Source organism: Anopheles coluzzii, chromosome 2, assembly GCF_943734685.1.
Source record: "Anopheles coluzzii chromosome 2, AcolN3, whole genome shotgun sequence".
NCBI classification, from domain to species: domain Eukaryota; kingdom Metazoa; phylum Arthropoda; class Insecta; order Diptera; family Culicidae; genus Anopheles; species Anopheles coluzzii.
Window position 1 is genome coordinate 29,577,163 of NC_064670.1, and position 12,627 is coordinate 29,589,789.

At 47.6% G+C, this 12,627-nt stretch overlaps 3 protein-coding genes across 5 annotated transcripts; 1 reads left to right on the plus strand and 2 right to left on the minus strand.

Annotated features, from left to right (window-relative positions):
• Positions 1 to 245: 245 nt before the first annotated feature.
• Positions 246 to 3,499, minus strand: LOC120950648 (uncharacterized). Its single transcript, XM_040368865.2, has 3 exons — positions 3,157 to 3,499; positions 676 to 3,066; positions 246 to 605 (listed from the first exon to the last, which is right to left on the minus strand). The coding sequence occupies exons 1-3, from the start codon at positions 3,256 to 3,258 to the stop codon at positions 561 to 563; spliced, it is 2,538 nt and encodes an 845-aa protein (XP_040224799.2). The 5' UTR covers positions 3,259 to 3,499; the 3' UTR covers positions 246 to 560.
• Positions 3,500 to 5,363: 1,864 nt separating this feature from the next.
• Positions 5,364 to 6,824, plus strand: LOC120949239 (ADP-ribosylation factor 2). 3 transcript variants are annotated; one of them, XM_040366417.2, is made up of 4 exons: positions 5,364 to 5,592; positions 5,788 to 5,949; positions 6,149 to 6,537; positions 6,613 to 6,824. In XM_040366417.2, the coding sequence occupies exons 2-4, from the start codon at positions 5,883 to 5,885 to the stop codon at positions 6,697 to 6,699; spliced, it is 543 nt and encodes a 180-aa protein (XP_040222351.1). In that variant the 5' UTR covers positions 5,364 to 5,592; positions 5,788 to 5,882; the 3' UTR covers positions 6,700 to 6,824. The 3 variants fall into 3 exon arrangements, with proteins under 3 accessions (XP_040222351.1, XP_040222349.1, XP_049462299.1); XM_040366415.2 differs by having other exon boundaries at positions 5,364 to 5,506; XM_049606342.1 differs by having other exon boundaries at positions 5,582 to 5,667.
• Positions 6,825 to 7,084: 260 nt separating this feature from the next.
• On the minus strand, positions 7,085 to 12,188 carry LOC120949238 (ceramide kinase). The gene is made up of 8 exons (XM_040366414.2): positions 11,780 to 12,188; positions 11,027 to 11,293; positions 10,426 to 10,644; positions 10,061 to 10,336; positions 9,628 to 9,978; positions 9,175 to 9,554; positions 8,868 to 9,040; positions 7,085 to 8,796 (listed from the first exon to the last, which is right to left on the minus strand). The coding sequence occupies exons 1-8, from the start codon at positions 11,889 to 11,891 to the stop codon at positions 8,655 to 8,657; spliced, it is 1,920 nt and encodes a 639-aa protein (XP_040222348.2). The 5' UTR covers positions 11,892 to 12,188; the 3' UTR covers positions 7,085 to 8,654.
• Between the last annotated feature and the right edge of the window lie 439 nt (positions 12,189 to 12,627).

Consider the following 12,627-nt stretch of genomic DNA (forward strand, 5'->3'; position numbering starts at 1 on the left):
AAAGAGAAACACATACACACAACGTTTACGGGGAGGCGCGCGCGGCATATTTTCAAAATAGTTTTATTTCACTTGTAACACGCTAAAGCCAGTCAGTCTAGACACGCTGAAGTCATTAGAGCGATGGGGCTTTTGTTAAAATGTACAATGTGCAATTAATGCAGAAAAGAGGGTCAATTAAAAACGAAATCGCATCAAAACATGTTTCGGTTGTACAGAGAAAAAAAAACTAATACTAGAATAGATAAGCTAGAACAATAACATTATTCACCATCCAGTACACAAGGTTATACAGTAGGTAAATGTTCGTAAATGCCAGGACGATCCGAAAAGCAGGAAAATAAAAAAAAGAAATGCAATGGGGGCAACGATGGCACCCATGTCATAGCTGCTGGCAATCTGTTGCGACCAACATTTCTTGCTACACACCGCTCTCCCTCCGGAATCAATATCGTTCATTAGCTAAGATAAAACTGTTCAAAAGTCACCTAAATGCCGGACGAACCAACAGTAGCAGCACGCCAGCATCGGTTGTCCTGCTGAGCATCCACAGATTCAACTCAGCAGCGATTAAAATAGTTCAGTATATTGTTCTGTGCCTTGTCCTAAAAACGAGAGAAGAAATACGCTAACTAACGAACTAACCGTCAACAGCCAACACGCACACACCCTTACCTTCTTTGCTTTGTTTGCGGCGGTCGCTTTACTCGTTGTTGGCCCCTGCAGTGTGCCGTTGCTGTCGTTCAGCTGTTTGCCATCGGTGTCCTCCGTGGTCGTTCTGCTTCGCTTTGGTGGATCCGTCGCGCTACGTGTTCGTTTGACCGCTATTGCACGTTTACCGCCATCTGCTGGGCTACCCTGTTTTTTGGTGCCGCTTTCCGCCTTGCCAGGGTCACTGCTCCCACTTCCCCCGGTCTGCTTCATTCGGGGCGGTGAAATTGTCTCCTCCATCGACCCATCGCTCCTGCTCGCCGGGGTTGTTTTGCGCGCCGAACAGCTGACAAACTTTAGGATCGACTGCTGGTGCTGCTGCCGGTTCGGTGTACTCCCGACCGAAGCGGGAGTGGGGTGGGAGGAGGACGAGGTGGGGGTGGTGGTGTGTTTCAGATCTTCGCTGGCGTCGGCGCCACCGGTGGTACTGCCGGCGTCCGATTGTTGCGACATCGTTTCCGAGGCAAGCGACGGTGGCGTACTTGGAGGGCTGATGATACGCGGCCTGTGCCGCTGCTGCTCGCGAGAAAGGCGGCGCCGTTTGCTACGCGGTGCCTTGCTGCTGGTGGTTTCGTCTGGGACGGCTGCTTGCTTTTCCGACTGTTCGGAGGAAGAGTCAAGTCTCGGTCGGCGCGCGATCGCCCGTTTCCGTGGTAGTATTTCACTGCTGCTTTCGCTGGTCGATCGCTGCTTGCCGGCATCGTTCAACGACAGTCTTCTGGACAGCTGTCTCGTTCTCCTGCCATCATCATCGTTATTGGATGATGCATTTGAGTGGTTGGTGTGTTTAGCGTCTTCCGGTTTGTTGCAGCCTGTATCGACCGATAGCTTTGTGGTGCGCTCCGGTCCTAGTGATGATCGCCTGCGTGATGGCTTATACAGTTTTTGCAATGGTTTCGTTTTGTTGCCACGCATTTTCTGCCGGAAAATGCTCAGAGGCAAATCATCAAGGTCTTCCGAAACATGACTTCCATCTTCCGAACGCGTATCGTGGGTATCATCGGAGGAGGTGGATAGACTGCGCCGCCGGCCATTTGCTCGTTTCGGTTTTCTAATGCCTATGCTGCTTTCACTTGTCGAGTCAATAGAAACTACGTCAGGATGAGGAGCTGCGGACACGCGGGACGTTTCATCCACCCGCCCAGCCGGTGAACGATCAACGCTCAACGCAAGCGCAGTGGTCGGTTTGGTGTCTGTCTTTAAATGCTTGCTGGTACCAGACTTTGATAGTTGACCGGCTTCCGACGGATCCTTTCCATCCTCCTCCACGCCCATGGGATTGCTAGTTCCCTCGTCCGATTCATCGGACAGCAGTCGCCGCACACGCTTTCCCGTGTTCTGCTGCACGAAGCGTCTTAACTGCACGGAGCTAGCATCGGAATGCTCACTGTCCGAGCCGTCCGACGCAATGGTAGCCACATTTCGGCGAGCTCGCCGGCAGACGGCGACCAGCGCTTCGTCGCTCGAGCTTGAGCAGTGTACGCCCGACTCGCCCGAACCCGGCCTCGACAGCTCTTTAGCCGGGCGCACTTTGTCGAACTGGGACGCGGAACTGGACGAACCAGACGCTACCGTCTCATCCTCGCTACTATCGTCGTCGCTATCCTCGACCAGCGATACTCGCTCGCCAAGAATCGGCCGACACAGCTGGCACACGTAGGCACGCGTCAGCTCGGGCGTCGCCTCCATGCACTGCCGGTGGCGGCAGGTGGAGCCGCACGACCCACATATCACCAGCCGCCACTCGTGGCTGTCCACGCTGCGCCCTTGCTCGCATTTACAATCTTCCGCGTCGCATGCTGTCGGCCGCACCAGCTGCTCCTGGAACGCGTTCGGTTCCAGCTCCCAGGCCGCATCGCGCTCAGGTACAAACACACCGCGCCGTGGAATCTCGGGCAAGAATGTGTCCTCGTTGTTGCACAGCGGACACTTGAAGAAGTACCCGGCCGATTGGGCGTACTGTGCGACGCAGCGCTGGTGGAACCACCCGTTCCGGCAGCACGGCGCCCGGATGGAGGTGATACGATCGTACTGCCCCATCTCGTCGTAGCATATCGAGCACGGTTCCTCGGCCGTGTGCGGATGGGCGTCGCGCTCGACCGGTATATGGGAGGCGCACCACGACTGGAACGTGTCCGTGTAGTGGGACAGACAGCGGTTCTTGATGCCGCAGACCGTGTGAAACGTGCGCAAGCATTTCTTCGAGCAGCAGGACACATTCGCGTGCATCTCCTTGCAGATGTAGCAGCGGCATTTCTTCGTCCGTTCGTTCTCCTTCCGGATGTCCTGCTCGAGAAAGCCAAAGATGCCGACCGTATCGTTCACACCGTTCTGCACCAGATTAGACGACAGCAGCTGTAGCGTTGTACAACGCGTGCAACGAAGAAAACACAAACAAACATGCAATTATCCACCTGCACAAACTCTTCGTCGCTGTTCACTCACCAAGCAATAATAATGCACGGACAGTCTCCATTTGGTGTAGAACTTGCCGAACAGCAGCTCATCGTCCTCGCTGCTTTTGCACAGAAAACAAACCTTCGCCATCCTGCCCTGCACTTACCAGAGCATTCTACGCCACAGCACGGCAATCGGTGAAAAGTAATTGATTTTCACAGTCAAGGTAAACGTTCCCTCTCACCCCAGTTTGCTGAGATTCATCGCGGAGCGACGTTTCCACTTTTTTCTGTCCGTTTCCGCAGTCAGCGGCGGCGCAGCCTAGCTGTAAAATCTTCGCTCTTCTCACCAACCAAGCTTATGCGAACCCGGGATGGCGCCAAAGTGGATAGAAAGGAGGTGTTGTCATGTTTAGCATTTGGCCTTCAAGGCTTTAGAAAAAAGTACAAAACCAGTATTGACGGCAGTTGTCAAGTACGACGATTGTTGCTGCTATATGGGTTTGATAAACGAATTGTTTACAGTTGATAAAAATAATTTAACACTAAATACTTGTATTTTGCAACCACACTTCATAAATCGGCATTTTCTTCGTAATATTGCGTTTGTTGTCTGTAAACAAAGATCGACGGCTTTGTCAATCTGAATCTCAAAATGGCCACATCCTAAACGCTACGAAGACATCTCCTATATATTTCACCTTGGGCGCCAGTGTAGGAACTAGTGATGTGCTCTCTGGATCGCACCCACGACTCCGATCCGACTCCAACTATTGTTAGTTCGATTCCGACTCCGGCAAATTGGAACCACAAATTCCGCCCGGAGCCGTCCGGAGCCTTCCGGAGTCATTCGGAGCCGTCTGGAGACGTCCGCAGTCGTCCGGATGATGCAGGGCGGACCTACCTTCCGGAGTCGATTCCGAATTTATCGGAGTCGGATCGGAGTCCGAATTTATGCCAACTCTACCCATCACTAGTAAGATCGATTTGACAAGCAGCCAAGGTGGATTAACCTTCGTTTCTATGACTAAAAATACACCCTCATCTTTATGACCACCTACCCGGGTAAGTAATACATTTTATAAGGGAATTTGTATTTTTATTGGTCAAAAAATGTCTTATTCGATTTATTCTATGCAGCTATAATAACAATATTTCTTTTTATTTTATAAATTTATGAAGTATGGCTGTTAGTTACATAAATTGAATGCATATCAATTAGTTCAACTGACACTAATACACCGCCATTTCTTCCCGACTGTCGGTGCAATCATTTCAATCTATGTGACTTTAGAAGAATATTAAGAGCTAGAAAACTTTTGGAATAGATTCTATAAATATAACTACATGCATTGCTATACATATCATTACAAAGTTAGCGACTAATCGAAACCAAAATCCTTTATTGTATGTGTTACCTACCCGGGTAGGTGGTTATAGAAGTAAGGGGTAAAAGTTGATTTTATTTTTTAAAGCACATTTCAAAAAATTTAAAAATTCTGAATTTTTTACCACTTTTGTAAAACATGTTTCTCTAGGCATTCTAATTTTTTTGAATCGATTCGATAATCCTATAAAAAGTTATCATAAAAAGAATAAGTAAAACATACCCGGGTAGGTGGTTATAGAAATGAAGGTTAAAAAGATCAGATGGTAGAAAAGGGCCTGTAGGGGGACGCTATAGTTGAGGGACCTTACGTTATTTTAGAACCGTTAACCACTGGTTTCCGCACACAAAATATCGCAAATAGACAAGATTGCTTGCTTATTAAGTGCATTTAAGTATGTGCTTTGATGATTTACGAAAAAATAGTCAAATTAACATTGTAGTTAATGTTTTTGCTTGTCAGGAGGTTTAAAATCAAGTAAATTACAGTATTAATTTCATTCAAATTGCACATGGGCCTCTTAGATATTGAGGAATGAATGTGAATATATGTAAAATAAAAGATTTCTTAGTTTTTATCCAGAAATATATCAAACTACACAATATATTCACGAAAAAGCACTCGAATTAATCTTGTTTACTACAATACGTGTACTCAAACTATGTTTTAATGTTAAATAAGAACTCGAAAAGCCCAAAATATTTATTAAAAAAGTATATTCAAACGAAAAAATGTGGTAGATAAATTATTTGAACAAATTAAATAAGTGTAAACAAAGCTTGAATCCTGGGGACCTTACGTCAAGTGACGAATTGTCAAAATGCTTTAGATTTCACCACCTGATTTTAATGTACCTTGGGTGCGCTGGTGTCAGAATTTATTAAAATCCCAATTGTAATTTGTATTCCAGCAAAACAGGCTCCCTTTGGCGACACTGACGTGGCATATTGTTGTGTTTTGATTCGTGTAACAATAGAAATTACAGAAATTACGCCAGCCTTCGCCAGCAGGGTAAGTTCAGGTGGTGCGCAAAACTCCGCTGAATAAAAGCCGACGGCTACCCAAGCGCAAGCCGCACGGCGTAACCCAGGGCCAAGGTGAGAGGACAGGTTTCGTCGCGAGCAGTCATTCCCCTTCTTCGTGACGCATTTCTCTACCGCTGACCCAGTACGGTATAACGCCCGTTTCCTCTGCCTACCCCTGCTCCAAGTGCAGCGATTGTGATTCAGGCCTGGCGGCGCAGATTTGGTTAATTTACGGTCAATTCAAGGCCTTCTTTTTTGTTTCCATAGAACGGAGTTGAAATCGTGGCAGTACTGTGTTGAAAGGAGTTGCCCTGCAGCGAAAGGAATCGGAGCGCAACACAAACACAGCTGAACTCAGCACCATGGGCCTGACAATTTCCAGCGTGCTAACCCGATTATTCGGCAAAAAGCAGATGCGCATTCTCATGGGTAAGTGGTTCGTAAGTTAATTGAACATTGCAGAGCTTCATGCATGATATTTTCATACCACGAATGTGTTAAGGAACTAAATTCAGTCAGAACTTTGATGAGATTTAGTTATCCAGTTTACTAAACGAATTTATCTCGAAGCTAATCAAACAGTCACCAACAGCTGATTAAATATATTGCATTGTTTGTTTTTGATTAGTTGGACTCGATGCTGCCGGTAAGACGACGATTCTGTACAAGCTGAAGCTGGGCGAAATTGTCACCACCATTCCGACGATCGGGTTCAACGTTGAGACGGTCGAGTACAAGAACATCTGCTTCACCGTGTGGGACGTCGGTGGCCAGGACAAGATTCGCCCGCTCTGGCGCCACTATTTCCAAAACACGCAGGGGCTCATCTTTGTGGTCGACTCGAACGATCGCGAGCGTATCGTGGAGGCGGAAAAGGAGCTGCACAGCATGCTGCAGGAGGACGAACTGCGCGACGCAGTGTTGCTCGTGTTCGCCAACAAGCAGGATCTGCCCAACGCGATGACGGCCGCCGAGCTGACAGACAAATTGCACCTCAATCAGCTACGGAACAGACACGTAAGTAAACGGTAGCGGCAGTAGGCGTAGCATTTCAGCTGCTAACAACCGTAATGTGCATCGGTTTCATTGCAGTGGTATATTCAAGCGACTTGCGCCACCCAAGGCCACGGACTGTACGAAGGATTAGATTGGCTGTCGACCGAGCTAGCCAAAAAGTGATGATAATCTGGTCTGGTCTGTCCCTTGGAGAGGTTTATTTTGTAAGAACGCCGCTGGCGTACCGCTTATACAATATTTCATTGTTTCATATGAATAAACAGTAGGATGAAAATTCCAACCATTAACATGAGGTAAACAACATAATCATAGACACACACACACAAAAGCTCAGTGTTTTCTATCCGGACCAACCGTCCGTAGACCAACTGGCAACGTTCCTAACAAATAGTCACCGTCGTAGAAAAGACAGCCAAAAAAGCTCCGCTGCCCAATACGCCAACTTCGAGGCGACATCGCAGATAAGGGTTATCATCCCCTTTGTTGATATTTCGGATGGGTTAATCATAGTCCCCCGTATGCCTGAATCATTACAGTATATGCCGAATGTAGGAAAAAAAAGAATTTATTAGTCTTGAGCAGTTTTGTTCCTGTTTCAATCTTTTACACGTACACGCGTTCAATTCAATTCTCCCGCTCGATCTAAGGCAGCTTTACACGTGCTCCTACTTGCAGCAAATGTAAGGAATAAGGGCTTGCGGTCCGCACTATTCCTCAGAAACTTTTAACCTCCCCAATCCAAATTAATCACATGTTTTTGTTCTTTGAAGATTATGTTTCCCCCTAGTATTAAGAATCCATCCCGGCACCTCTCTCTCTGCCTGCATCTAATTACTAATTAGTTGTTTATCAGCTTATATCGGTATTGCGTCTATTGCTTGTCTCACGTTTGATCGATACACGTGATGGATGGAAGGAAGAAAGATCACATATTAGAAAGTAATCGTTTACACATACACACTTGTTGCGCCCAAAAATAGTTGGAATGCTTCCGTTTGCTAAGAAACTGAAATAATTACTTTGTTATCAATGGTACTCGGAAAAGGAGTGCACTTCTTTTTGTTGCTGATTACGCCATTAAACGGTGACTGTGGGAGCTGGAGCTGGCACTCTATATTGCTTTCTTGCTACGATAGGATCAATAATCCACAATACTAAACAATCTCTAGTTTCTTATCAAACTACCGAAAGGAACTTGGTAGTTGTGTCTGCTAGAATGGCCCAGCAATGTGGGCTCTTTTTCCAATAGTTAATACTTCAAATACAAATTAATCTTCGAATGCATTGCAGAATAGAGCATTTGAGCGGTGAGTGTTCCTATTTTTGCATCTTCATCACGAACGTGTTAGTAAATTTAATCATTAATTTGAGTTTTACAATCACCCACCGGCCATTGCTAGCTCGCCGTGAAGTCAAATATTTTCCTAATGAGCAATGAACTGAGTACTCACGTAAGCTCTCGCCTTTCAACTACTATATTCACACAATCTCGTGTGGTTGGGTTCCGTTCGAGTTGAGCAAATACAAATTCGTACAGTCCATGGTGCGATGTTGAAGCTCACTTCATTGCTAAAAACCCCTACTTTACCTTCACTTTTTTCACAATGATATTGTCCGTTGCACAATAGTCTAAAATTGCTTACACGTTGAAGAAATAAAAGGTAAGAATGTCGGCAAAATGCTAAACTAGATGATGCTAAACCTAAAGCACGCCTATCCTGACCAATTACCTTAACATACTTTGTTCGTATAAATGTGTCGCGCAACAGCAGCAAAAAGGGCTTCCCTTTTTGAAGGGGGGCGAGTGTTTTCGCCTCCATTATCGCCGTGTTAGTAAACGATGCTGTAGCAGCACCAGCAGTGGGTATTAGGATTATTAGCAAAATAATAAAGATATGATCACAGTTTATCGTTTACGATAAAGGTCGATAGAAGTATAAAGGAACTAAGGAAGCAATACGTAAGAATAAATTTGCCAGTAAACGAACGACTTGATAGCCTGTTCGGCAACCGAACACCCCCTAATGCAGCCACGATAGACTAATAGGGAGGGGTATTAAATAACTGATAAGACAGGGGATAAAATACTGACCAACACCACCAAGAAGGAAACAGTACTAGTTACACAGACCGAAACAGCACGATTCCTTATCGTCTGCTGGATTGGTAGCTGCTGCCCGTTGGTCGATTCCACCATTGCCGGCCGTGCCGGCAGGTAGTATTCCTCTCCTAAACACTTGTATTAACTGACAATTGGACCTAAAATGGGAACAAAGCATTTTGTTAACATTGTGTAGATGACGCTCTGTTAGAGAGGATTCCTAACTTACTCAACGATAATGTTCGTATCGAGCAGCACCTCTCCATCACAATTCCACTTAGAACGGCGCATCATTTCGGACGATATTGCCGGTGCAATTTCGCCCCCGTTCGTTTCGCTCTGCCCATTCGCAGTGAACCGGAACTCCTTCGTACGATAGATTTCCACAAATGGTAGTTCACTCTGACAAAATGAAAAAAAAAATTAATGAAAATGGAACATTTTCTTTTTGTGTGCAAATCTTTGATTAATGAAAATGAAACATTTTCTTTTTGTGCAAATCTACTTGTGGATTTTACAAAAAGCAAACTACGTACAAGTTTCTTCGTTTTCGATGTCATTGTTAGCAGCAGCCGTAGGTTGTTAAACATGGACGTGTGGCGCACCAGCACCAAATCCAGCAAACCATCCCCGAGATGGCAGTAGGGCGAAAAGCCCTGCGGACTGCGCTCGCACGAGCAGGATATGTTGGCACCGCTCACCATCAGAAACTTGCCCCGCACGACCAACGGTTCCGTGTCGTCGTCCTCGTAGCTGGCACGCTCCCCGCCGCAGTCGCGCCCGTACTTGGCCTTCCTGCAGCGGGCACACTTGTCGAGACAGCGGACCCCATCGTTTGGGTCTTGCTTGCCGCGCCGATCGAGATGCACTACAATTTCTGCATTGTAACCTCGATTGGCGAGAAATTTCTTAAAGCCTGCAAAAAAAGAAGGGGAACATTAACATAAAACGCTCCAAATTTTGCCTCCACAAAACGGGCCCCATTTTACCCGAGTAATCGTAACGCTTCGGTCCCATCCAGCGATACTTTTCACTGTCGTAAGCAATGTCGCCCAGGTAGCCGTACGAGAGGGCGCTTGCGAACAGCTTTAGCAGCTGGGGTCGCGGCCTGCCCGTACCGGCCGGTGACGCTCCTTCGTCGCACTTGGTAGCTGCGTCCGCACTGTACACGGCCGATATGTCCAGTCCGCTGTGCTGTCCCAGTATGATGTGTATAATGCAAGTCTTTATGTCGGTGGTACCGTTCAGACAGCAGGCCACCGTATCGGTACTGCCGGCAGGAATGACGCCGATCGGAATGTTTGGTTTCGGTAGGTAGGCTGGATGCTTAATGTCAATTCCTGGAAAGTGGAACGCGCAAACGCTTAAAATTCGCACCATTCACACGAAACACCGCGCCGCCATCATTCATCTCTTGCTTACCGCAGTCCATCATCGTGCGCGTCACCAAACCATTGAACAGCTCGGCAAACGTGCCGTCGCCACCGCAGCACACCAGCCCGTCGTAATTGTCCAGCAGGATGCTCTTGGAGGTGACGATGTCATAGATTTGCTGGGCGCGCTGCGTTATAATTAGATTAATGTCGACCCCGGCTAACCGGAACAGTGGCTTGGCGTACCGTTCGTACAGTGCCAGCGCGTTCTTCTTGCCACCGTACGGGTTGAGAAAGAGCAGCAAATGTTTGGGCCGATTTTGATCTGTAGATATAGGAAAGGGAATTATTCACCATCATTGTCGCAATGAGCGATTAGCAGGGCGGGGTGCTTTGGGGTGGCAAATAATGTACCTCTTAAGTCGGACGACAGCCGGTTGTACCAGAGCTCCACGAGACGGGGCTCGCTGTTGTGCAGGGCAACGGCTCGCACACGCCAACGGTTCGTTTTCTGGCAGACCAGGGCAGCGTAATGAAGGATCAAGTATTTAAAATCAGCCGCCTGAATCGTGCCCGCATCCAAGTAGTCGCTGGCTTCTCGACGATCATCATCGGATAAATCGTTTAGACTGCCTGCAATGTAGAGAAAAAAAAACCCCTTTACCGTTAAATGGGAACAGGCAAATGAGCCGAGATGAAGTGGGATAAAAACAGTTCGCTCAATTCCCAAAAGAACTGCTCGTGCTGTAAGGGTCATACAATTTGAAACCACAATTTTTGCCAGCACTTCACTACTTTGCGCAAATCATTCTGCCTCGTTGTGACGTAACCCTGGGACTTGATCCGCTGCTCTCGCCACCAATTACCGGGGCCATGGAAACGGGGCGGACGGCTGAATGGACGGAGTACATACATGCAACGAGACTTCTAACGAGGCAAACGTGTTTGGCAGTGATTCCTTCGCAAGCAACAGCAAAAAAAAAAGCATCCACTTCACTTTGCCGCCGCACGTTACCTCGGTTGCTGTGATTGTGGGGAATGTTGCTGCTGGTCGTCGCGAGCGTGTTGGTTGTGGTTGAGCCCGACAGCACTGGAATACGATCGCTGTCCAGACTGCCGTGGGCCTCGTTTCGCACGATTGCTGCTGCCGGCGGGTGTGGTGGCGGCGGTGCTGCTGCTGCTGCTGCTGCTTTGCTCCGTTTCATCCATTGTTTGCCGTTGGCGTGGGGCAGTTTCGAGACCGACACCGACAGCACATCCGTTATCGGTACGGTGGTTTTAGCTGCGCGGGCGAACAACAAGAAGAAATCGATTTAGTCGGTGGGGACTTGTGTGCTATCGATTTTTTTACGATGGATATGATAAGATATATTCGTAAGCTCTAATCACCATTCAGGCTAACACAACTCAGCAAAACAAGAGCATTAAAAGCAAGGGGGGAGAGTACTACGAACTGCCTATGGAACGTTAACGTTGTTAAGTTAATTTGATGCAATTTGTTTTTTCTATTCAATTTGTTGTTCTTTTTACACTTCCGTAATATCCGAAAATAGCGCTCGTTCAATGCACTTCCTGGTTTGGAAGGGGGTTGTTTGTTTTATGTTTTCTTCACCTCAACACCGATTTGCTGTGTTGCGTGGTTTAAGGTCAAGGCCATAGACCTGTTCTCCCCCTCCACTAGCTCTCCAAGAAAAAAAAAACGCTCTCCACAACCCTAGCAAAACCCCGACGAAATCGACACAGTTCACCGATACCGTACCACAATTACCTTTCTTGGAGGATTCATCTTCCCACACCAGAATCCCCGCATTGTAGAACACACGATACCGCTTCTTGGCTATCACAAACGCGTTGAGCAAAACTTCGTGCTCTTTGTCCATTGCGGAAACGCGGAGGCACTACACGACGACGACCACTGGGAAAATGCCCTGCTCTGAATCGTATCACAGACGCTTACATATAAAGCGCTCTGCAGCGAACTGCCCGTTCACGACGGCTAAAAAAACGGTAAACAATCACGTCCACCGAAACTGCTGATCCTAGCTTCTCTGTTGCTGGTGGTGCTGGTGCTCTCTGGCCGTCGTGCCGTTCGTTGCCCGCTGGACAGCTGAAGGATTTTGTCAAGGTTTTCTCGGCACAACACTGCTTGGACTGCCCCCGTCAAGCATTCCGGTGATATTTGGGAGGGCTCGCACTCATTACAATTTCATACATCGGCACCATCGCATGAAAGAGTTTGCGAGCTTTTTTAACATTGGACTTTTGACCAGCTGCACACATGACAAGAAAAAAAAATCGGTCAAAATTTAAATGGCCAACAATTTGACCACACACTTACGCTCTCGCTGTGCCTTCCCCTTTTTCCTCTCTTCGGTCTTCTTTCGCATCCCTTCCTTTGACTTTGAGTGTTGTGGGCAGTCGTACCGACCCCTGGACTTGCCGTGGCAGTTGCGCTGCCACCGGTCAACGTCCAGGGGGACGACAGTGTGTCACGCACACTGTCGCACACACTAAGCAGCGCAAGGCTTAGTGTGTGCCGAGCGCACAGTTAGAGTGTGTTTGCGAGCCGATCGAGCAGGAGCTCTCGGCAGGGGCGCTCGGTGCGGCTGGTGCGCC